Source organism: Pseudonaja textilis, chromosome Z (genome assembly GCF_049901715.1).
Source record: "Pseudonaja textilis isolate UNSWEBS1 chromosome Z, rPseTex1.2, whole genome shotgun sequence".
Classification (NCBI taxonomy): Eukaryota; Metazoa; Chordata; class Lepidosauria; order Squamata; family Elapidae; genus Pseudonaja; species Pseudonaja textilis.
In genome coordinates, this window is record NC_142008.1 from 101,704,977 (window position 1) to 101,731,473 (window position 26,497).

Below are 26,497 nucleotides of genomic sequence, written 5' to 3' on the forward strand. Positions count from 1 at the left end.
TCTGGTTCAATAGGAATCACAATCATGGGAAAGACTGCTAACCTGACAGTTGTGCAGAAAATCATCATTGATACCCTTCATAAGGAGGGAAAGCCTCAAAAGGTAATTGCAGAAGAAGTTGGATGTTCCCAAAGTGCTGTATCAAAGCACATTGATAGAAAGTTATGTGGAAGGGAAAAGTGTGGAAGAAAAAGGTGCACAAGCAGCAGAGATGACCACAGCCGGGAGAGGATTGTCAAGAAAAGGCCATTCAAAAGTGTTGGGGACTTTCACAAGGAGTGGACTGAGGCTGGAGTCAGTGCATCAAGAGCCACCACACACAGACAGATCCTGGAATGGGCTTCAAATATCATATTTGTCTTGTCAAGCCGCTCCTGAACCACAAACAATGTCAAAGCGTCTTACCTGGGCTAAAGAAAAACAGACCTGGTCTGTTGCTCAGTGATCCAAAGTCCTCTTTTCTGATGAGAGCAACTTTTGCATCTCATTTGGAAACCAAGGACCCAGAGTCTGGAGGAAGAATGGAGAGGCACACACTGCAAGATGCTTGAAGTCCAGTGTGAAGTTTCCACAGTCTGTGTTGATTTGGGGAGCCATGTCATCTGCTGGTTTTGGTCCACTGTGGTTCATTAAGTCCAGGGTCAACACAGCCGTCTACCAGGAGATTTTGGAGCACTTCATGCTTCCTTCCACAGATGAGCTTTATGGGGATGCTGACTTCATTTTCCAGCAGGACTTGGCACCTGCCCACACTACCACAAGCACCAAAACCTGGTTCAATGACCGTGGGATTACTGTGCTTGATTGGCCAGCAAACTTGCCTGACCTGAATCCCATAGAGAATCTATGGGGCATTGCCAAGAGAAAGATGAGAGACATGAGACCAAACAATGCAGAAGAGCTGAAGGCCACAACTGAAGCATCCTGGTCTTCCATTACACCTCAGCAGTGCCACAGGCTGACAGCTTCCGTGCCACAGGCTGACATGCCATGCGGCATTGAGGCAGTAATTGCTGCAAAAGGGGCTCAAACCAAGTCCTGAGTACATATGCATGCTCATACTTTTCAGAGGTCCAATATTGTTTTATGTACAATCCTTGTTTTATTGATTGCATGTAATATTCTAATTTTCTGAGATTGTGGATTTGGGGTTTTCATGAGCTGTAAGCCATAATCATCACAATTATGACAAATCACGGCTTGAACTATCTTGCTTTGCATGTAATGAGTCTATCTCATATATTAGTTTCGCCTTTTAAGTTGCATTACTGAAATAAACGAACTTTTGCATGATATTCTAATTTTTCAAGTTTCACCTGTATATTCAGATAGCACACTATTTTGCATAAAAAAAAATTTTTTTCTGAATGAAGTGCACTTGGCAAGTCCCAAAGATGCTTTTCAACAGGCAACTGGACTGAGAATCTCCATAGACATTTACCATTGGCAAGGTTCACAAAAATGATAAATCATAAATGAGTGTCTATAAAATCCATGTCTGGATTCATACTGTTTAGCCTAAGTGGATTATAATTGACTTATAATTCAGTTATAACCTAAATGGCAACACTACTGACAAAAACTGACTTATAATCACACACACCCCTTAAGACCATCAGAGCCCTCCCCATGGTCACGTGATCAAAATTCGGGTGCTTGGCAACCTGCATGTATTTTCAATGGTTGCAGTGTTCTGGATCATGTTATCATTTGTGATCTTCTCAGTGAGCTTCTGATTAAGCAACATCAATAAGGGATGCCAGATTTGCCTAGTAATAAAAATCATACAATCAGGCATGACTTGTTTAATAACTACCTTGGTTAGCAATGGAAATTCTAGTTCCAATTGTGGCCATAAGTTGAGGACTAACTATAAGAATACATGAGCAATGTGCAATGGAGGGAAGAGATGAGGTGGAAGCAACTAACAAAATTGGTGTTTCCTTGGAGAAACTGCTACTAGAAAGTGGGGGCTTCACCCAAGTCATTCCCAGGTCTATTACGACACCTGCAGAATCCTGGAGGTGGGAGGGTCTTTCATGAATATGACAGCACCCCAATGGAGGTTGCCAGTAGCTGTTCTTTTGAGGCCATTCAAATGAGAATAGGAACCCACCAGTATTAATCCTTGCTCATGTATTGCTTTTAGCTGCCCACCCGGATGCCCATTAGGTGCTCATGCAATGCCTCAGCTAGCTTGGCCAAATATACATCCAGATAGGCAGGTGGTCCAGGCTCCTCCAAGACTCTTTTTAGCAAGATAGTACCTCCCCTTGCAGTGTTGCAGAGGTGGCTATTCGTTTTCTTTGGGAAGAAAATTAGCAGCGTTATGCACCCATTTCACACTTGGGAGTTATTCTAGAAGCCCTAAAATTCCTAGGCAATTTCTCACAGCTTTCCCCAAACTGGCAACGGGAAATGACGTTTATCCAGGTCTCCGTCTACTCCAATCGGCACGATTTCTTAGATTTTTATCATCACGGGTTTCTGGCTACCGAAATATTGCTTTCCTAAAAGAAAAAGGGAAAAGAAAAAAAAAAAGAAAAAACTGCCTCCTTGATAGGTGGTTTCTTTAGACGTAAGGGGAAAAAAAAACCCTGGGAGGAGGCGTGCCCGATTGAAGGTTTCTGGGCCAGGAAATCGAAACTGTGTGTGACGGGGAGAGGGGAGCTTGTAACCTCTTTGTTTTTTTTAACCGCTCGATCGAAGAAGAGATCCCGTAGAGAAAGAGGTGAGTACTTTATTGGGGAGGGGGCCCTCGGAGTTCGGGAAGGCGTTCAAGCTGTCTTTACCCCGATGATAAAGGTGCCGAAGTCTCCCGCAAGTACTCTCCATCTTCCAGATCCGAAATCAAAATACGCGAGGCCCACCAAATAACAATTCTTCATTGTGGTCTTTCCAAAATTTACAGAGCAATCTGACGTTTACTCCGAAGTAAATTCTCCCCCTGCACACTTCCAGACGGGAAGCGGCCGAAGGTTGCCAAAAGGTTTGTGCAACTATTCCATCTATTTTTATTTATTTCAAGAATAGTAGAGCTATGAATGAGAGAGTTGGTTGTTCAGATGTCCGGAAAATGTGAATGAGAAAAGGTTATTGCAAGAGGATCAGCGTCTTGTTTAGGAGTAGAGAAGCAGCCTAAACTCGCTGTTGCTTAGAGCTTTTCACGAGCAATTGTCCTCTTTGTGTTTGGACTACAGTTCTCCTGCTGACAGTGAAATTCAGGAAGGTTTAGTCATCTGGACAGCTGCAGATTGGGGAAGCAGTCGTTCATGGCAAGGGATTGCAAAAAACAGAAGAGAATAATTGTAGCTGTGAGGTCCTTGCAGCTGTCCACATGCTCTCAGAGTTTGGTGATATTTTTGCAGCCATTTCATTACCCTAATAGGTAACATCACCAATGCACATCTGTACACATCCCTGATGTTACATAGTTTGTTCATGAAATTTCAGCATGAAAACAACCAAGCTAAGAGACGACCAAGGACCCCACGATGAGCAGTTCAGGATGTTGCATGCCTAAAATTTTTCTCCATGCACCAAGATCATTTTTCCACATTTCCCCAGTGCATTGTGTTTATGATTCAGTTCTTTTCCCACAGATTTGAACTGACAGCACATCTGTATATCTCCAATGGGTACTCAGAAGCCTCTCCTTGTGCCCTGGCTGATAGAGCAATTGAACAACCAGCGATACCCAGGTGTGTCCTGGCTCAACTCAGAAAAAACACTTTTCCGAGTGCCATGGAAGCATGCCTCACGGCAGAGCATTAATCCAAGAGATTTTCAGATCTTTGAGGTAAGCTTGTGGAGTTTTCTTCCTCTGATAGATGTGTGTTACCTCCCATGTGATTAATTGTTCTCGTTGTCAGAAAATTTCTCCTTAGGTCAAACTTGGATCTCTCTTTAATGATCTTCCCATCCATTGCTTCTTGTCCTGCCTTCTGGTGCTTTGGAAAATAAATCAACCCCCTCTTCTCTGTGACAGCCCTTCAAGTACTGGAAGAGAATTGTCACCTAATCCTTTTATTCCATAGGTTGGACATTCCTAGCTCCCTTAATTGTTCATCATTTGATTTACCTCCCAAGCCTTTATCGTCCTTGTTGCTCTTCTCTGCACACTTTCCAGGGTTTCAACATGTTTTTTTGTATCATGGTGACCATAAGTTGATGTGGTATTCCATTTTGGCCTCACTATTGCTGGATAAAACAGTACTGTCACTTCTCTTGATTTCATGCTATTCCTCTGTTGATGCAACCCAGGACTGCATTGGCTTTTTTGGCAGCTTATTGCTCATAAGATGAATTGGACTCCGAGAGAGTGACTGGCCCAAGGTCAACCAGCTGGATTTCATGGCTAAGGCAGAACTTGAACTTGAGCTCTCTTGCTTTCTAGCCAGGTGCTTTAACTACTACACCAAACTGTCATTCTTCAATTGGTGATGGCAAGTCCATGTTTTTTCTGATGGGTCTCTGAATTATTCTGTCTTGTTGTGGTGGTGGGCTTTGAATCAGCCTTGACACCTAGTGGTTACATGGACAGATACATAAATTATGTAAGGTAGACTAGATCAGGAACCCCAGGCCTGAGAGAAAATAACTGGCCTGAATTCACCCAGCTAGCTTTCATGCTTAAGGGAGGATGAGTATCCAGGGCCTTTTAACTGTAGATGAAAAGGGTACGTCTTTGGGGACCTTGGCAGGTGTTGCTGTGTTCCTAAAGGAAGTTTTCCCAATATGGGGCCCTTGAGAACAATGGGTAAGAGTTGAAATAATTTTGTATCTATGATATCATGCTCAGAAAGCATTAAGATGTTGTATTGTGGCAGGGGTGTGCATCTGAGCTACCCAGTAGCTTTTATAGTGATAGAAAGGAGAAATAATTTGAGCTGTGACTTGTGAGAAATATAATCAATTATATTTAAGTTTCATTACACTTTTGTCTTGACTACAAGAGATCCTCTTGGGTTCCAAAAGGTTAAATATTCATTTGCTAGAACAGTTTTTCTCTGTCACAGGAATATGCTGACTGGGGAATTCTGGGAGCTCAAAACCGCATATCTGTGGGGATGCCATACAAGCACGATAGGAGCAGAACTTCTATCACTATGTCATGCTTGCCATCTTGCAGATTTTGAGATTCCCAAAGGGAGATAAGTAACTTGTATCGTGGTGAATGATATAATCAGCACTTTCAGCACCTTGGTGTCATGTCTCATTGATAACATGGTGACTTGTACTAGTCACCTATGCCCGTTGGTCAGCCCCACTTTGACCTGAACAATTTTGCAGGTAAAAAACTACTTTCATTGAAACTTGTTATGATATGTACAGAATAACCCTTGAGTAACAAGGATATGCACATGGAAACGTTTATGAGAATAGTTATGAATAATTATATAATAATTATATATTATAATTTTGCTCTCAATGCTGCTCTCAATGTATTTGCTCTCAGACTAGGTGCAAACACTTCATGATAGTCCTTATCTCACTGAGCAAATCGTTGAGCAACCGATCTTGCTTTATGGGTAATAGTCCCATCCATACCAGTCTTTATCTTATACACCCATTTGCAACCTATTGCACACTCGCCTGGTGGTAACTTTACATCCACATACACCTCTAAATCCTTTAACGATTTTAACTCCCTATTCGTAGCTTCCTGCCAAGCTACCTGATCCTTTGTAGGATACAGTTTTATTTCATTGAAGTTAGAAGGTTCTGTATTAACCTGACATACAGTGCTTGCTTGAAATCTGTCAGGTGGATGTCTCCCCCTAGTTGACCTCCTAGTTGACCTCCAACTCAGTACATGTTGTTGGCATGTCCTCTTCCTTTACCTCCTCTATCAAATCCTCGTCTATTGAGGATTCCTCCATTGAGGATTCCTCCACCATCTTATCATCAATATTATTATCATTAGGATTATTGGTAAACAGTGGAGTCTCAACAACAACACTATCCTGTACCTTATTATATTCCTTTTCAAGCTTTCTCCAGCCAACATGCTCCAGAAATCTAGCACTTGCACTGCAATATACATCAGTAGTACCTGGCTCCCAAAATCTAAATGATCTATGATTAGCTTCATAACCTACAAAATATAATTTTCTCACTCTACGTTGTCCCTTTTGCCTTATTTGCGTGGGAATATGACCCCATGCTGGGTTTCCAAATGTATGTAAATGATTGAGATCTGGCTTTTTTCCATTCCAACAAGTAAATGGTAATTCACCAGTCATTGAATTCACTACATTATTCAAAACATGGTTAGCACACATTATTGCTTCATTCCAAAGTTTCTCTGATAAACCAGAATCCGAAATCATAGTCCTAGCCGTAGCCTGTAATGTTTGTCCTATACGTTCAATATATGAGTTATGTTATGGTTATAAGGAGCAGAATGCTTATGTTCGATGTCAGCTTTCTGTAACACTATTGGTAAATTCAGTACCATTATCTGTTACTAAGCTAATAACTCTGTTTTTTTTTTCCTTTCAGCAAATTTTAGCCAGTTTACCAAATGCTGGTATGTTTCTATTTTCGTTTTCATTAAATAACAAACCATATCTGGAAAAATGATCAGTTATACTTAATATGTAACAGGCTCCACCTAAATTAGGTTTCTTAGGTCCAATAATATCAGCAAAAACAACCTCTAATGGTTCACTGGTTTTGAATCCATTTACCCTATTTGCAGGAGTTACCTTGCTTTTTTCTTGATTGCAAACATTGCAATTTAAATACTTTGTACAAGGTTTTAATTTTATACCATTAGATAACTCAACAGTTTTCTTTAGCATTTTGAAATTTATATGTCCCATACGTCTATGGAGCAGATGAATACATTCATCATGAGGCTTTTTATTCTCATAAACTGAGTTAGTATTCATTAATGGATTATCATGTATAATAAATCTTGCAGTAACGCTTTTACCCTGTTTTTCAATTAAACATTTATCTCCCTGAAAGGTTACAACAAATCCTGCTTTTACTATTGCTCTTACAGATAGCAAGTTAAGTATCAGTCTAGGTACATATAACATTGGTAAACGTTCATTAATACATGAACAATATGCAGTACCTTCTCCAGATGCTCTCAATTTCCATCCATTAGCCAATGATACATGCTGTTTACTCTTTGTCATGTTAACAAGCCTTTCTTTACTTTTAGTTATACACTGTGATGCTCCACTGTCAACTACCCATATATCATGGTTTACAGTTATAGTTGTACTTGATATGGCTAAACTAGCATCTTTATAATCTCTCTGTATATTAATAGCATTCTGTTTCTTACCCTTTTTACAGTATCTGGCTATATGACCTTTAGCCCCACAAGAAAAACATTTCCTAACAATATAGGCAGTTGAAGACAGTTTTTCTTCCTGTGGTTGTCTTTCTCTCAGTTGATTTCTATCTTGACTTCTTCTTGACTCTTCTAACAGTCTTCCAGTTATGCCAGTCAATGTAAGTTCATCTCTGTTTAAAACTTCCAGTGAAGACACATAATCATCATAAGTTTCATCCAAAGAAGAAAGAATGATGTAAACTTGATGCAACTCCAAGAAAATCAGCTCCTTTTTTTTTAATAATTTTTTTTTATTTTTTAATAACAAGATAAACATAAACATACATAACAAAATAAACATAAACATACCACAAAAAACATAAAAAGATCCTTCTTCATGAATTTACATACAGTGCATCGATTGGTTTACCACTATTTTGTGCATCCATTTCCTAGTCACTAGTATAATTATATTACATAATAGCTCATATTATCAATCAATAATTGTATAACCTAATATCATCACTAAAAAACATCATTTATAATTTTGTTAATTCATATTTTAACGAGATAACTATAGTTTGCTTAATTTATTTTGCAATAAATCATAAGATCATACCAAATCTACCTTAATAATGTTTTATAAAGATAATATTAAGAAAAAAAAAATTTTTTTATGCTAAATCTGGATATTCTATCATTATGTTTTATTATCTAACCATTGATAAAAAAGATCCCAAACTTCACAGAACTGTTTATCTTCTTGTTCTCTGATTTCAAATGTCAATTTACTCATTTCAGCACAATCCAATATTTTCTTAATAATTTCTTCTTCTGATGGAGTTTTCTCACTCTTCCAGTTCTTAGCAAATACAATCCTAGCCGCTGTTAATATATTTACAATCAAATACTTCAAATTTTTATTATATATATCAGGTAAGATTCCCAATAAAAAAATCTCTGGTTTCAAGTCTATATGTGTCTTTGTCATTTTTTCCAACCATATGCGAATTTTAGTCCAATATTTTCTAGCGTCCTCACAAGTCCACCACATATGGTAGTATGAGCCAGGTATCTGATGACATTTCCAACATTTTTCAGATTTGTTCTTAAACATTCTTGCAATTCTTGTCGGGGGAAAATGCCACCTGTAAAACATCTTATACAAGTTTTCTTTATAAGCTGTTGACATTGTCATTTTATAGTTTTGAGACCACAATTTTTCCCAATTCTCCAAATCAATCCCATATCCAAAATTCTTCCCCCAAACAATCATCGTTTCTTTAACTTGTTCCTCCTCTAATAAAATTTCCAACAAATAAGTGTATAATTTTTAAATCATTTTTTCATCAGTACCTGTCAAGATCCTGTCTAGATCAGTCAATTTATCATAAAATCCCTCCGCTTTAGAATCTATAAGATACCTTGAATGTATTTGCGCATATGAAAACCAATTCATTTTTATGCCTTGTTCTTCTAGTTTTTGCATTGTTTTAAGTTCACTCTTTTCATCCAATATTTCCCCATATCTAACTGTTCCTTCTCATATATTATAGGATAAGAAAAGGCTTCAATAGTTGATAACCAGACTGGGATTTTCAAATAACATTTTCTCTTAATTTTCTCCCAATTCAACCATAAAGACTCCCTTATATAATGCCTTCTAAAATAGCCCTGCGATTTGGTTCCCTTATACCACAGAAAAGCATGCCATCCCAATAATAAATCATGCCCCTCTAGTGTCAACAATCTAGTCTTTCTTAATGTTATCCAATCCTTAACCCACATTAAATTTGCAGCTTGGTAATACAACTCCCAATTCGGAAGGCCAAAACCTCCTCTAATTCTAGCATCTTGCAGAAGTTTTAATTTTATTCTGGCTTTCTTACCTTGCCATATGAACTTCAACACAATTTTATTTAATTCTTCAAAGTAATCTTTACCAAGCCTGATTGGTATGGTTTGGAATAAATATAAAATTCTGGGTAAAATATTCATCTTGATTGTTGAGATTCTACCTATCAATGACAATTGTAGATTTTCCCATTTTTTTAAATCAGATGCTATCTGTTGTTTAAGTTTGATATAGTTATTCTCTTTCAATGTAGTACATCTTGACGTCAAATATATCCCCAGATATTTAACCTTATTCGTAGAATTCTGAATTTTCAGTAAATCTGCCAGTTCATCTCATTGTTTTAGTAACATATTCTTTGTCAAGATCTTTGTTTTATCTTTGTTTATTTTCAAGCCGGCCATCTCACCATAAATCTCTATCTTTTCCAGTAGCTTTAAAGCTGTTCCTAGAGGATCTTCCAAAATAAAAACCAAGTCATCCGCAAAGGCTTGCAATTTAAATTCCTCCTTCTTAATTTTCATTCCTTTTATATTTGGATCCTCTCTAATGTTTCTATTCAGCACTTCCAAAGTCAATACAAATAACAAAGGTGATAATGGGCAACCTTGTCTTGTGCCTTTTCTTATATTAATAGAATCTGTAAAATCTCCCTCTATCATCACTCTACGCCGTTTGTTTGTCGTATATGGCTTCTATTGCTTGAATAAATTTTTTAGCAAAGCCCATCTGTTCCAATAACAAAAACATGAATCTCCAATTCACATTATCAAATGCCTTTTGGGCATCTAAAAATACCAAAGCCATTTGTTTTTCAGGGTGTGCCTCGTAATATTCCAAAGTGTCCAGAATTACCCTCATATTATCCCTAATTTGTCTCCTTGGCAGGAATCCATTCTGGTCAGGATGAATAAAGTTATTTAGGTATCTTTTGAGCCTTTCTGCCAAGATGGAAGCAAAGATTTTGTAATCTGCATTCAGTAAAGAAATAGGTCTATAGTTCTTAATTTGTGATGGATCAGCCTCTTCTTTGGAATAAGTGTGATATAAGCTTCTGACCATGTTTTAGGTATTTTCTTATTTAACATGGCTTCATTCATAACTTCTAACAATGGAGTGCTCAGCGATTCTTGTAATGTTTTATAAAATTCTGCCCGGAGCCCATCTGGGCCTGGTGCTTTTCCATTATTCTGCATATTAAATGCTTCCGTTAGTTCCATCATTGTTATGGTACTTTCTAACATTTTTTCAGTCTCTTCAGATATCTTGGGTAGGTTAGCATTTTGTAGATAAAGCTTAATTCTTTCCTCATCAAAATCCTCCTGTTTATATAATTGTCCATAAAAGTCTTGGATAATTATCTTTTCTCCTTATTACCATAACACATTTGGCCTTGATCATCTATTAACTGTACTATTCTCCTAGATTCTTTCTCCTTTCTCAATTTGTATGCTAGCCATCTACCTGGTTTATTTGCATCTTCAAAATAGTTCTGTTTAGCACTTCTAATTTTTTGTGCCAATTCCTCTTTCTCCGCCTGACCCATCTTATGTTTAATTATATCCATTTTGAATTTAATATCTTTTTTCTGTGGCATATTCTGCAATTCTTTTTCCAGTTTTTTATAATCATCTTCTAAAGCTTTAATAGTTTGCCTCTTCCTAATATTCTTTTTCTTTGTATAATCCATTATTAATCCTCTCGCATATGCCTTCATTGTATCCCAAACATTCTGCATTGAAGTATCTTCTTTTTTGAAAATCAGCTCCTTTTCTTGTAGCTCTTATAAAGTCCTTTTCATAAACTCCAAATGAGCTAGCATATTGCACCTTTTATAAGACGGGCTCGAAACAGTTTACCTGTAAGGTGTATGTGTGTACCCACACTATCTCGAACATAAATCTTCTTCAAAATGTCCCAACACCTAGCAGCAGATTCTTCACCATGAATATGGACTAATTGCTGATCACTCAGTGTCAGTCCAATTATACCATGTTTCTCATATAATAAGGCCGGGTCTTTTTTTTTTTGAGCCCCGAAAAAATGGCTAGGCTGTCTTTTCAGGGTGACTTAATTCCCCCCTTGCATCTTTGGGTGGGCTGGCAGTGATGGCTTGGATGTTGACCTCGGCGTTGGTGGGGCACTTCGTATCGGGGTCAACGCAGGCAGCACCATATCTGGGTGTGCAACAAAAGTACTTCCTAATGGCAAGCCCCCCCCCCACCATTCCCCCCATTTCGCATGTTTTAATATAGGCCTTAATTTGGGGGGAGGGGCTTAATTTCATTTCATGCCTATCAAACATGCTGGGACTTCCTATTGGGGGAGGCCATATTGTTGGAGAAACAAGGTACTAAGAGCCTTTTCATTATCCCGTTTAAAGTCAGCTATTTTCTTTTCATCTTCATCATTCAGTAGGTCCTAAGCTGTTACATCCGGTGGACTATTAACTACAGTCCATAATCCGTCTTTATGCAGAAGTAAGCTGCACTTCATAGACCAGGAAACATAGTTTGTTCCATCCAACCGGGTTATCAGGGATATACTGGTTGACTGTTCTTGTGCCATTGGTAGTTTAACAATATATCGCAATCAGCTGTCTGAATACGAAACTGTATATTCACACTGATTCTCAATATCTCTCTGGTCCCATAACCAATGTTATGATATGTATATAATAACCCTTGAGTAACAAGGATATGCACATAGAAACGTTTATGAGAATAGTTATGAATAATTATCCAGCCACACACAGATACACTAAATTGAGTTAAAATTTACTTTAAGAAATAGACGGTCCGGGTCATATACATTTTACAGTCCAAAGAATATCCAATTACAAAGTCTTCTTACCAGTTGCCTTTGTCATTTACAGTAAACAAAAATATCAAAGTATAAGCACAGCATAAATACAACAGAGAACCTTAGACAGCAATAGAATGTCAGAGAAACAGAATGTCAGAGAGACAGAATGTCAGACAGAGCAAGCTATGATCTCTAGCTCCCTCTTATGGTAATTTGCAACATAATCAACCAATCAGAATATAGTATAAATCGGGTCGCCAACCTTTTGGACCTCAGGGAACACCAAACTCATAGTTTTAGATCCCAGGGACCACTAACTGGTTCTGTGGGCATGGCCTAATTTGTGGGTGTGGCGTGGTGGTCGTGTGACTGGCTGGGCTTGGCTTATATGTAAATATAAATATTTATATAAATATTGATTTTTTTCTAAAAAAAGAGCCACTTTTACTCAAAATCAGTCAAAGCAGGTAGATTGAGTTGCTCACAGAATCACAGATTCATTCGGAGATCTATCTATCTGCCATTGGCTAGCTCAGTCTGTCACATAAAATTTGCTTGCAAGCAAACTCATAAAATTTGCTAGCAAGCAAACTCCCAAAATTAACTCACAACACACCATGCATGTAAATATTGAATTTTTTATTTAAAAAAGAGCAACTTTTACCCAAAATCAGACAAAGCAGGAAGGCAGGCTTAAAGAATCACAGATTCATTCAGAGATCTATCTATCTGCCATCATCTCAATCTCTCAAATTTGCTTGCCGTGAGTCTGCACTGAATTTGCTTGCAAGCAAACCTTCAGTCCTAAGGGAGGTTCGGCTGTGCTGAGCCGAAGATCTAAAGACTAGCTAGAAAGCAAAAAATCCAACCATTTCATGCTTCCTAGCTAATCTAAATCTCCTGGCACAGCAGAACAGAAGATGGTTGGAAAAAGGAAGCAATTTAGCAGGCAAGTTTACCAGGTAAGGAGTAAGTGGGTGGGGAGGGTTCCAGTGGGCCATGTGGGCGGTGCAGCCTTTGTGGGGATGCTCTGGGGGTGAGATTTCTCTGTGGACCACCAAAATTTTCTTACAGCCCAGTGGGCCGCGGCCCACTGGTTGGCAACTGCTGGTATAAATCAATACAGTGATTTTTTCTTAAAGCTACAAACATACGTTGTTGGTTTATATATTGCCAACCCAACTAATTGGGGGACAGATTCCTAACAAAACTGGCTATAATAGAATTTCACAAGTCTGATTATATTGTACTTCTTTCTACTACTTATGGTTCAGTGAATTCAGGAGGTGTTTGTCTAAGCTACTTCCTAATATTATCTGCCTCTTGTGGAGTTGATCTTATCTCCATCAAGTTTTTTTTCCATATTCTCTACACCTTTAAAACATCTGTCTAGGCATTTGATTACTGAGCCATATGTTTTAATCACTTTCAGAAGACAATCCCTGAAAGTGGCTAAAGTAGAAAAATATTTTTGCAACAAAAACTGCAAATATTATTATCGTTTGTTAAAAATGAAGAAAATTGCTGCTGCATAAATTTTCCTTAATCATATGACTTGGTTTTCCCAGCATACTAAGCTACAAATCACAAATTATAAATTGTATCTTATAAATTGTAGAGGCTGAATTCACAAAATGCACTAAGTCGAGACAGAAGCAGGTCAGATTTTGGTCTATTGGATGAACTCTGTCACATGTAGGAAGAGAAGCTAGGCATGGTGATTGGAGACTATACTGTTGCCTTTCTGCCTAGGATTGGGCCATTGCTAGACACCTTTACAACCCAGAAATAGATCCTCGGACTCCTTCAGAATGGAAAAGGAACTTCCGCTCTGCTTTGAACCGAAAAGAGGGTATTGAGATGGTGGAGGATAAGAGCACTGACCCTGAAGATCCTCACAAAGTCTATAAAATCAGCGTTAATATTGACCGTAAGGAATTAACCTCAGAAAGCTTAGCATCTACCAAGGACAATGTAATTTAAAAAATGGGGAATTGTGGATCGGAGTGAAAAAATAATTGCTTGTTATTTTCTTATACAGACCTAAATAATCCAGCTGTGGAGTTTATTCAGGCACCATTGATTCCAGCTGAAAATAGGAGGTCACAGGGAATGAGTTCAACATTTAGTCAGGTAAGTTCTTTCTCTCACCTGATAATCAGGTTCCCTTCCTTTGCTGGAGCTTTTCAAACACTCAGTATAGCATATTGCCTCCTGGCAGAATGAAGTTGTAGTATCTTCTTATATCTTTAAAGATTTAACTAGCCCCTTGTTTACAACAACTTTTCAAAAGCCTTTCTTTGTGTTTCTTCTGCTTAACCCTTAAGTGGCAATGCTTATTGGTATGTGCTACGTTTCTGTCCTGGGAAAATGTTTCCAACATAGCTTACATGCTGGAATGGTCAAAGGAAAATGAAAAAAAGAACATTTTGTCACTCTGGATCTCATTCTGGATGGAGAAGGAGGGCAAGGGAATAAATCGGGTGCATCCAACTTGTGGCTCATGGGCTGCATGTGGTCCTGGAGAGCTAGTAATGCGACCTCATAAGGTTGTAAACTTTTCACATTATGATGTGCATTTATATGTATTAACTATATTATATATTTTATACATGGCCCATGACAATTCCTCATCACTTAGTGTGGGTCAGGTAAGCCAATAGGTTGGACATGCCAAGACTAGATGCTTTTTCTGATCTTTCCTCCTGTTCTGCAGGATGAAACACAGGAGAATGTGCCGAGTCCCTTGGATCATTCCAGTTTTGATAATGGTGAGCGATGGGAATCTAAAGGATCATATTAAATATCAATTTTTCACAATGATGAATATAATAATTGGAGATAATATATGTAAGGATTACAAGATACAACCTAAAACAAAATCTGAGATTCTCCTTCATTGATTTCAATGCAGCCAAAAAAAGTAATATGAGTTTTTAAAAAAATCAAAAGCCAAGTAGAACATTTAGAGACCTGGTCACATTTTGAAACACTTATAATACAAAATAAAGAACATCTGTTGGGGCATACATATAAAATAGTCACTGAAATGTGATTCAGAAATAGAATAAATTAAACATACTTCTATGTTTAAAAGCATTCAGAATCTAAATATAAAAGGCAAAAATAGGAACATCAATAGAAGACAAATTTATTTACAAAATTAGTATGACATGTTTTATTGGTATTTTATTCCTGAGAGGTAAAATGAATAATGTTAAGATGAAAATGTAATAATCGGTTGGAGAATTCTTTCATATTTGAAAGTAGTGTCATAAAATCCAGCAATTTTGGCAGATTGTACACCAAAAAATGAAACAAATTTTAAATATTGACTTTTCTTTCTCACCAACATATCTAAGTGTATTTACGTTCCTAAGAAAAATACTGAATTGACTTTATATGTGATAACACCCACTAGTACATTTTATACTTTCCATTGGAAAGTAATGGAAGTGACTCGGTTCCTTCTTTGGTAGCCACAAACCAAGGGTTATTGGGTGTATGCATTAATGAATAGAATAGAATAGAATAGAATAGAATAGAATAGAATAGAATAGAACAGAATAGAATAGAATTCTTTATTGGCTAAGTGTGATTGGACACACAAGGAATTTGTCTTGGTGCAAATGCTCTGAAGGTTGTTAAGAAAATATACATTCGTCAAGAGTCAAGAATCATAACGTACAACACTTAATACTAGTCATAGGATACAATAAGCAATCAAATGTCAAAATAGCTTCCTATTTAAAGTTTGACATTAACGTGAGAACCATTTATGAAGTATAATTTGCACATAGACTTCTGCTATATTCTATCTAGTATTTGGGATCTCCCTTACATAAGATTTTAAAGCTCTACAATATAAAGTAAACTTCAAACTGCTTCAGATTAGCCCTCGACTTACAGTCATTTGTTTAATGACCATCGAAAGTTACAAAAATGACATAACCATTTTTCATGCTTATGACTGCTGCAGCATCCCCAAGGTCATCTGATTAAAATGCAGACACTTGGCAACTGGCTCATATTTATGACAATTGCAGGGTCCCAGGGTTATATGGTCACCTTTTGCGATTTGACAAAGTCAATGGGGAAACCATATTCACTTTACAACCTTGTTACTAACGTAACAACTGTGACAAGAGTTGTAAAATGGGGCAAAACTCACTTAACAACCATCTCCCTTAGCAACAGACATTTTGGGCTCAATTGTGGTCATAAATCAAGGACTACCTATAGCTAGAAATCATTATTTTGACTAGTGTTCCTTACATTGGCTGTTTTTCTTAATTTCTGACTTGATTTTAATTATAGTTTTTTTAAAAACAAATTTTATTGGTTTTCAAAGACAATACGCAAACAAACAAAACATAAAAAACATAAAACATCTTTTCTGAAAGCTGCTTGACCCCGGGTTACATCTCTTCATACAGACACAAATTCAAATTCATGTTCATTTTATATACCATTCCATATCTTATTACCATTTTCTATATAGCTTCTCATCTCTTTTAACTCTCTTAGTTTTATTTTATTTATCTCATCTCAGTTCAGATCATAATATTTATTATTCTTTGTCTGTTCTGTTTCCAGCTATCTATTTCTCTTTTCTCTTTAAACAAAGCTTCTCCTGTACACTGATTCAAGTATGACGCCTTTGACTCTTTCCCCATAATTTATAATACTTAATATAATACATGACTTCCATTGGGATTCTGTTTGGTACATTCTAAAATTACACATTATATTTTATAAGAAGAAAAAATTTATAAGTATATAATATAATTAAAACAACTATCAATGCCAATACAAATCTAATCATTAATATTAATATTCATTTATATCTTAAACATTTTACACATCACTTTCAATTGAATATCATACTTTTATGGGAACACTTATACCTTCCATAGTTATTTCCCCCACACATCACATATTTTAAATCATTGTATTTAAATCATTGTATCATTAAAATGTTCCCATTTCCTCCTACTTCAATTCTCTCATTTATTTCATTGCCTTCTTTTTATTCACAAAAATTTCACTGTTACACTAAATATTTTATCCCATTTTTGATCACATGTTGTTTCAAATTTTCTAACAATATTTCTAAGTACCAATACAAGAATAAAATCTTATGTACCTTTGCAGAATCCCTTCTCAATTAAATTTACCCATTATCTCTAAATGAATCTTGTTTCTTTACATCTTGCTCCCCACCATTAAGGCTTCTCATCCCTTCCTTCCTCCTTTGCTTGTTCTTCTCCCTGCCCTTTTTACCCCCTTGTCTCTCCACCTCCCTTTTCTTCTGCTTTCCCCCTTTCTGTTGTTTTCCAACATTATATCCACTTTTCACCTTATTTTTCTCTTTTTTGGTTGTTTTTTCCAGTAAAGTCCCCTTTTTCTTTTCCTCTTTCTCCCTTTCTTCCCCAAATAAAGTTACTTGTTCATCAAAGATGGCTTCTTCTTTGTTCCAATCATCTTGTTGCGCAGTCAGTTTCTCTTAGGTGCAAATCGCCATTTCTAAGAATTGAAAGAGAGTGCCAAGAAGGTCTTTCCCTTCTTGTTCTTCTTTGTATTTTTTGTATTCAATTTTCATTTCATCCACAAGTGATGCCATTGTAGAAAGAAAAAGTTTTTCCAAAACAACCACCCAAGTGTTCTTAGTCAAAAATAATTTCCAAAAGTCCCAAAGTCACCAAACAATCCAAATAAGCTGTTTCTTTTAGCACTTTCTTCTTTCTTCACTTTCTCTTTCTGGGGTTACTGTTTAGTTACAAAGTTCCAGTTAAAATGTATCTTTTAGAAGTCTTGTTAGTATTTAATAATTCTTTGAGATTCTAGGCAATCTCCTCCTTACTTCCAAATCCTGCTCCAATTCTTTTCCTCTCTCTTCCCACTTACAGCAAAAAAGATTTGTTTTAAATATTCAGAAATCCTTATCCCTTTAGCATTTAATTACCTATTAGTGCCAATGCGGGTTTTTCTGATTTCACTTGCATTTCCGTTCGCTGTCACGTTAGGAAGGAGAGTGAAAAAAAAAAGAAAAACTTTCCCTTTTAACTTCCATTTGCCGTTTGCAAATCTCTGGAAATGATGTGTCTTTCGCAAATTTTAAGTTCCAGGGTACTTTCGTTGTTGCTTTGTCTCGGTCAGCAAAAAAACTTTCACTTCTTGTCGACTCCTCCTGCACTTTCTTTTTCTGGCTGAGCACTTCTATGTGGTGGCCATTTCTGACCGCCACTCAGCTGCCTTCGGAAAAGGGCTAGAGAAGAGAGGTGCGATATCTCTTGGCCCTGCCAGATCCCCTCTATCTTCGCCACCTTCTACGGAGGTGGCTAGCCCTGAAGCCGGATGGCTCAGGGCACGCCAGCAGCGAGCACAGGCAGAAACTGCGCACAGTTGCAGATTCCTGCCTGGCCCAAAGCGCTACAGACTGGAACTCCAAGATTTTAATTATAGTTTTTAAAGTGCCAACATGATGTAAAATAATATATATTGTATCAATTAAATGTTAAAAATAACAAATATTTTTATTAAGATTTTGTAACTAATTATTTAATGTTTGTAATCTGTACAGCTCAGTTTTTTGTTTTTCTCCTTTTTTAGTCTTGTTCTTAAATGTCTTTAAAATAAAATGGTAAATGGAGATCAAAAGATAGGCTGCTGTTTGAGGAATGGTCAAAGGGGGGGAGCAGATGAGGTTATTTTGTATTTTGAAAAAGTCCAAATTATTCCTTGTTTGGGTTTGAAGTTTTCGTTATGTCTCTCTGCTTCTACAATACTTCATTTTTGGCCCTAGAAGAAGACTCTCCAATATGGTATCAAACTCTATCCAAATTGGATCTGGATAGTTCTACAACACCAATGACTCCATTGGAACCAACCGTGGGAACCAATGAATTTGGTAAGCTTCCTGAATGTAGGGGAAATTCTTGATTGTCTTGTGGTTAGAGAAGTTCCATTTACACAGAATAATAACCTAAAGCCAAAAGAACCATACCATTTCATAGACAATAAACTCAGTTTTAAACTTTGAAAACTACATTTTATGGTTTAATGCTGGGTGAACCAAAACCTTATCATGTAAGCATCATGTGCCAATATAGATATTAAATAATAATAATAATAATAATAATAATAATAATAATAATAATAATAATAATAATAATAATAATATAATAAACAATACACAGAATTCATCTTTCAGGAGGAATGATGATTCGATGCTTTCACAAAATATAAATTGTTCTTGTTTTCTAAATTACCGAGAAACATGAATGACATTTGGAAGAAAGACAAGAACTGGGCTGGGGATTGGAATGCCGTTCTGGTGAAGAATGAGGATTGTGATAGTCAAAAACAAACTTTCAAGCTTTAGTTCCACTAGACCAAAATCTGCTTGCTCTCTCAAGATTTAAATCCTAGATGCATTAAATCAGAAAGAATCTAGCAGCATTTTTTCCACCCAAAATTTATAAAAAAATATTATCTATCATGAGATACAGCTCACTTCATGAAATGCCTAGAGTAAACAAAGTGATACAGAATTCATATTGGGACAAGAGCTTAGGTGATGAGGGATGGGGGAGAGATGACTGCAAAAATTGTTATTCCTCAGCTCCCAAATCTCCATACTTTAGTTTCTAGTTATAAACCCATCAGTTTTAGTTTCTTAATATATATATATATATATATACTGTTTTGTAAAGTTCCATATTCAGGAATGGCAGCAGAAGATACAATTGGTTATGGAAACCCACCTTCATCCAGTTTAGAATTGTATTCACCTATTGCCATGAACTCACCATTGGAACAACTGATAACAACTCCATTTGGTAAGTTTCCTGAATCTAGTGGAAATACTAAGTCCTCCTGCAGGATAGTTGTGGAAAACTTGGTAAGAGAATTTTGATATCTTAAGAAACTGGAAAACCCCTGGCTCTGTAGGTATGGCTGAATTAACCAGTCAGCATAGCCAGTACTGAATAGTGCTGTAATTTGCAATTTAGAATCACATTCAGTATTCTTTGGCACAAATGTACTGTATTAGTGGTTATTTACAGCAATAAAAATTTTGTGTGTGTGTGTGCGTGTGTGTGTGAACTAATAAAAAGTACTGTCTGTATCCTGAGAATTTGGATTTCCTTCTTTTTAGAGACAGATTTTGAGGTTCGGACTTTTTATCGAGGTCGTCAGGTGTTACACCAAGTGATCGATAAAGTGAACTCCCGAGGCCTGTGCTTTGTGCCTCCTGGTATCCGTGGCAATTATCTTGATTTGACAGATGTATCATTGCCTGACCCTATCATTTTGAATGATAAGCTGCAAGCAGAGTACACACTTCGCCTTCTCAAAGGAGTGTCTCCAGGTGTGCTTCTCCGTATCGAGGGAAACCAACTGTGGGGCATGCGCAGAGGTACTTGCCATGTCTACTGGAGCCAATCTGAAATTCAGGAAGATGGCATACAGCATGGAAACCTACTAAAGGAAAAGTTTGTTCCCATTTTCAATCTGCAGCTTTTCGTATCAGGTATGCTAAGGTGGTTTTTACCCAATTCTAAGAATGCTACTTCAGATGTCTGTTAATTTTACTTGTGCTAAAGTAACTACTAAACATTTATCCAAGGGTTCATTGAGCTTTTGCTACTAAAAGAGCCCAGAATGAACAAATTATTTAAATTCCCAAATAATATATGTAGATTGTCCTGGAATGATTTGCCTGGCTGTTAAGAGTAAACCCAGACTTGATGGCATATAATCCATGTGGCTCAGGCAATAATCAAAGATTGACAGGTTAGAACACAGCACTTTTGATTTCTTCCTGCAAACAGACAAGGGAATCAATTTAGAAGAAAAACATTCTGCCTAATGTAATATGATAATAGGATATAAGCAAACATCTTCTCTATTCAGAAGGCCATTTGATTCTCATCCAGTAAAAAAGAAGAAAGTGCATAATGAAAAAAAGAAAGTTGGCTTTGGGCATGAAGGAGAGCAATCTTGTCCTTTAGGATCCTTTTTGAAGACTCAATATTAACGCTTATAAAGTCAAACTATGGTTTGGTTTCATTCAGTTTTCATGTAGTCTTTTTGGCTTTTTTCATCTTTTTTTTAACTCAAGCTGCCAGAAATGGAGTCAGGCAGCTTTCTGCAAGCATTTTGTACAGACGCCAAATCTGCCTCAAGTTTCCCTCCCTCTCTTGAAAATTACACATGCTTTCCAGGTGCAATCCATCCCAAACTTTCAGAAACCTGAATTTAATTTAAAATCCTCAACTTAGATTCATCCATTTAGTGACCAAAGTTAAAGAGAAAAAGTAACTTATAACCGATCTTCACACTTAACAACAATGCACCCCCACAGTTATGTGATAAAAATTCAGGTGCTTGGCAACTGGCATGAAATTAGAACAGTTGCAATATCCTGGGGTCATCTGAATGCTATTTGTGACTTTCCCAGTTGGCTTCAAAGCCAACTGCAAGCAAACTCAATGGGGGAAGCTTAATGGCCATTTAACAACTGCAGTCATTTCTCTAACAACATAGCAAAATAGGTTATAAATTGGGTGCAGTTCATTCATTAACCATCTTACTTAACAACAACAGAAATTCTGATTCAGGAAGAGTCTTGCTTTCATTTCTCATCTTTTGATTTGATATTTCAGACCTTTGATTTCTGAGAGGTGTGTCATCAAAATATTGAAGATCATTGATTTTCCTCCAATCTTTACTCAAATTTTTGATTTTTAAAGTTTCAGCTTCTTCATGATCACTTTGGCATACAGATTGAATAAGAAATCCAGAAGAATACCACCTTTCTACATTCCATTGTTTACCTTCAAACAATTTCTATACAGTGGCTTTCTGAATTCAGTGGGTACAGTGACTGCACCAACTTGACCAGATGCGTTAACATTGTCACGTCTTTTAGGACTCTATAGCTTGCTGTAATCAATACAATTGAAAGATTTATACTCATTAAAGCACATATAGATGAACTTTTGATATTCTTGAGATTTTTTCCATGATCCAGTGTAGATTTGCAGTGTGGTCACAAGTGCCACAATCCTTTCTGAAACCAGCTTAAACATCTGGAAATTCATGTAGTTAATATGTTATGTGCGAGTGAGGTTTCCCATTTTCTCCTTTCTACACACAAATATGCAACCAGACTGTATTTGTGCATAACATTTCAATTATGATTCACACACTAAGAAGAACCATTATGGGTTTTTATGATTGCTTAGGGGGCATACTCAGGCTATTTTCCTCTGACTTACAATGTGTCCCTGTTCTTGCCATGCTTTTTCTAGATCTGTGGTCCACAGATAATTGAACTATCTATGGGAACCCATAAGTTTTCATTAAATTAAAACTTGCAAAATGGCCACTATAGGTTGTCTTTGACTTATGACTACAGTGGAGTCCAAAATTTCTGTTGTTAACCAAGGCAGTTTGGTTCCATTTTACAACCTATTTTGCCCGTTATTAGGTGAATCATTGTAATTGTTAAATGAACCGTGCAATCGTTCAGATAATCTGACTTCCCCTATTGACTTGGCGTGTTAGAAGCCAGCTGGAAGATTACAAATGGGATCAACATGGCCCTGGGACAATGCAAGTGTCATAAGTACATGCCAGTTGTCCGATGCCCTAATTTTGGCCATGTGACCATGGCTATGTTGCAATGGTCTTAAGTATCAAAAAACAGTCATGCTACTTTTTTTCAGTGCTTCAAATGATCACTAAACAAATAGTTATAAGTTGAGGACTACCTGTATATTGATTCTAAATTTGGGGGATTTCACTGTTCCCTTTTTGTTAAACTTGAGGCATCCTTGGTAGTAGAGATACAGCTTTCTCACCATGTGCATCTACTAATTGGGGAGTGGGTATTATATTTTCCTGTGGTGAGATAACCAAATACAAGAAAAAAAATCCCATCCACCTGTCTCTTTCTTCCCTCAGATTTAATTGGGTACATGGAAGGGCGCAATGGTTGTCCTAATTACAATTGGTGGTTATGCTTCGGGGAAGAATGGCCTGACTCCAATTGTGTCTGGAAGAAAAAACTGATCATGGTACAAGTAAGTTCTTGTCCTAAAGTTCGTTAGATATATATATATTTATATATATGTACATTTTCCCAGTATGCATTTCCTTGTCTCCCAAGGAAATAGACTTTTGTGCAGCTGTAAAATAAATTGGACACATAAACCCAAATGATGTGACATAAACCACATTTTCTATAACTTAAATAAAAAATAGCAGACTTCAGTAGTACGACCTATGAAATGTTCTGTGCTGGGAATTGCATTTAGCACCTCCACCTTGACAAAGCCATACACTTTTTTAGCTATTTAACTATTAAATGATTTTCATTATGATGGTTCAAATTATTGTGATTGTTGTTTGCTGGTTTGAGCACTTAATAAATAGAAAGGACACAAACCAAATAAATAAATAAAACCTGTGGAATTGAAATTGATTTAGAGATGCGCTTTCCAATAACCAAAGATACGATTTCAGAGTTTTTCTTTTTGCCAAGATTAGTTCTACTGTGAAAATGAAACTTGTCTTTTCTATTTATCTGTGAGTCAGTTGAGATACAGATTGAGGAAGAATTGACTATTGAGGAAGAATTGACTAGGTAACCTGTTAACAGGTAAGCAAGTTAACCTGTTTCTCTAAGTGCAGAAGAATATATAGTTTAGCCTTGAACTGAGGTTCGTGCACTTGATCAAAAGGGCATATGATTATCCCTTTAGAATTAAAAGTGTCTCATCATCTGAGTGAGAAGGAAGAACTGTTTCTGTATCTGGCTGTTTACTGTTTGCTATTAACTGATTCAGTGATTTGATTCACATTGTAATTATAGATCAGTGTTGATTCTTAGCAACCACAGAGATTTTCTTCACATATTTCATATACCGAGGTATAATTTCTTTACCCATAACCTAAGAAATGCAAGATGGCTTGATTTACACAACACAATAGACATTGCACTGTATATAAATCCCACATCTGCTTAATGTTCACGATAGATTTGGAAGGATGGAAGAAGCAAGTCTGACTTTTTCTCAGCTATCAGCAAAACTATGAAAGGGAAAGGATTGTCTTTGTAGGGATAAGTTAAAGCAAGTCTCAGAAAAGATGGTTGTTTCCAGAGTGCTTCCAAAACAGCTTTGTTCTTTTGGCTGCTAATGAAGAAGCTTTGCTTTAAATCTCTCCTCCCTCTCATGTTATTCATTCCTACATTCTGATTGGATTTCTCCCCCCCCCCCTTGTCTCAGCTACTTGTTCATTAATCCCATCTTTCTAAGGAAAGTAAACAAAGTTGTCCATTCTTCAAAGACCACAACAGTTGTTGCAGTGCAGTGATCTAAGCTGGGAAGTAAACAGGGTGGTGACCCAGTGGCCTTTTGAATGTTGACAATATCTCACATCTTGAGCAATTAGCTGTATTGGCTGGGATTGAAGCAAGCTGAAAAACAGAATCTAGCAAGCCAAAACTTCCCCATTCCTCACCTCAAGGCACTAGCAGAAGTCATAGAAACTAGACTTGCTTTTAGAGCAGCTAGATTCAGACATATTAAAGCAGAATATATTTCTATTTTGAGGCTTAATATGCTATCCAAATACAATAATCCTAACCTATAGTTTACTGGCTATCACAGCTCTGTGATATTTATATTTACTATTTACTGTTTTCTCCTGTCACATTAAAATTTAGAACCCAAATGTTTACATTCGGAAAACAATGTAACATTTCTGAAACAGTGCCTTTAAAAGTCTTACCCAAAGGTTGGAGGGCCACATATGGTACATTACTAAACTGGAATATTGTATGACACTAACTCCTTTTGACTTATTCAACAAGCCATGGTTCAATGTGTGCACATCAAGATGAGATTTCACACTGAAACTTTCTACAATTGCAGATTTCAGAAATGACCACCTTCATTAGAGATGATTTAGTAGATGAATAAAATGTAAATAATTGAATATAAGCAAGTTTTTCTCTCTTTTCTCCCTCCCTCCCTTCTACTCCCTCTCTCTCTTTCTCTCTCTCCCTCCCTCATCCCTAGGTAATTCCCAAGGTTTTAGAAACTCTTTGTGAACTGGGCAAAACTCATGGGGCATCATCATTAAATGATAACGAACCAGATTTAAGGATTTCAGATCCTCTACAACAGCAACAATTTTTGGAGCAGCTGCGAAAATGGGAAGGAAAGATGGATACAGTTTAGAAACTAGCTATACTGTGCTATACTACATGTTGTTCGATATCATTCAACTACTTTTGGATTCTTCTACAGCAGAATGATATTTTTTCTTTCCTATGAAAAGCTGAACAATGAGAATTGAAATGTAGCCTGGAATTTTTGAGTTAATGTTTCTCTCCTCCTGCCAAGCTTCTGGTTTGGGGCCTATATACTGCCTGGAACCGTGATGGCGAACCTATGGCATGCGTGCCACAGGTGGCATGCACAGGGCATGTGAGCCCCAGCCAAACTTACCAGCACTGCACATGTGCACACCTCCCAGCTTATTTTCGGCCCATTTGAGGCTACTTTTGCCCTCCTGGGGGGCTTGAGGGAAGCCTCTGCAGAAGGCCAAAAAATGGGCCTTCCGGAAATACTGGAAGTGCCAAAACAGGCCCATTTTCAGCCTCCCGTGGCTGCAGAGGCTTCCCTCAAGCCTCCAGCAGGGCGAAAACGGTCTCCCTGGGCTCCAGAAACCATCCCAAAATGGGCACTTCCGTTATTTCCAGAAGGCCCATTTTTCAGCCTCTTGAGGCTGCAGAGGCTTCTCTTGAACCCCCAAGAGGGTGAAAACAGTCTCCCCTGGGTTCCAGAAACCCTCCATACACTGCAAACGGGCACTTCTGGTTTTTTTGAAAGGCCTATTTTGAGGGAGGACGAAAATGGCCTCAAATAGGTAGAAAATCAGCTGGGAGGCGTGCACATGTGCAGTGCAGGTAAGGGGGCAGGGCAAGGAATTGTGCACACATACACGGGGGGCGCGCATTGCATTGTGAGTGCTGGCACGTGCACGCTTTCAGCACACCACAACAAAGAGATCACTGGTCTAGAATCTTGTCTTGTTTGATCTAATAAAAAATTGCTTCATACTGATATTTTGATTTCCTCATTTTCTTGCCAACGTACAGACAAGTATTAATATTACACAAATCAAAGTTCTCATCTGATTTAAATAATAGACATATGGAAACTTCAATAGCAATTTTACTGTTTTGTCTATTTTATACAATCTTGACTTTTTTAAAATCCCCAGCAGTATGGCACTTAGACTTTGTGGTTTATTTGTTGGAATTTTGTCAAACCGGTATTGCAGATGTTAAGTTATTATTAGTGTCCTTCTCATGTCTTATAAAAAATCACTCTTGAATCCTCCTGCTACTGTTGCAGTTTGCTTCTCAACTTCATATTGCTCCCTTTTTATTTAAATTGGAAACTGTATTATAATCCCACGATTGATGGATGTCATCGTCCAATGTATTTGAAGGGCTTGGC

General features: G+C 37.2%; 1 protein-coding gene across 4 annotated transcripts; it reads left to right on the plus strand.

Moving 5' to 3' along the window:
- The first annotated feature begins 2,442 nt into the window (after positions 1-2,442).
- IRF3 (interferon regulatory factor 3) lies at positions 2,443-26,098 on the plus strand. 4 transcript variants are annotated; one of them, XM_087916063.1, is made up of 12 exons: positions 2,602-2,731; positions 2,912-2,989; positions 3,603-3,799; positions 13,707-13,884; positions 13,996-14,087; positions 14,671-14,725; positions 18,760-18,864; positions 19,670-19,795; positions 20,116-20,490; positions 22,929-23,047; positions 23,562-23,625; positions 25,049-25,188. In XM_087916063.1, the coding sequence occupies exons 3-11, from the start codon at positions 3,635-3,637 to the stop codon at positions 23,586-23,588; spliced, it is 1,242 nt and encodes a 413-aa protein (XP_087772189.1). In that variant the 5' UTR covers positions 2,602-2,731; positions 2,912-2,989; positions 3,603-3,634; the 3' UTR covers positions 23,589-23,625; positions 25,049-25,188. The 4 variants fall into 4 exon arrangements, with proteins under 4 accessions (XP_026566600.1, XP_026566601.1, XP_087772189.1 ...); XM_026710815.2 differs by lacking the exon at positions 23,562-23,625 and having other exon boundaries at positions 2,443-2,731; positions 25,049-26,098; XM_026710816.2 differs by lacking the exon at positions 23,562-23,625 and having other exon boundaries at positions 2,444-2,731; positions 18,763-18,864; positions 25,049-26,098.
- Positions 26,099-26,497: the final 399 nt, after the last annotated feature.

Coding starts and splice junctions, on each gene's coding strand:
- IRF3 (XM_026710815.2), top strand. CDS start 3,635: ATGGGTACTCAGAAGCCTCTCCTTGTGCCCTGGCTGATAGAGCAATTG. Junction 13,885..13,995: donor AATCAGCGTTAATATTGACC/GTAAGGAATTAA, acceptor TTTCTTATACAG/ACCTAAATAATCCAGCTGTG. Junction 14,088..14,670: donor TGAGTTCAACATTTAGTCAG/GTAAGTTCTTTC, acceptor CCTGTTCTGCAG/GATGAAACACAGGAGAATGT.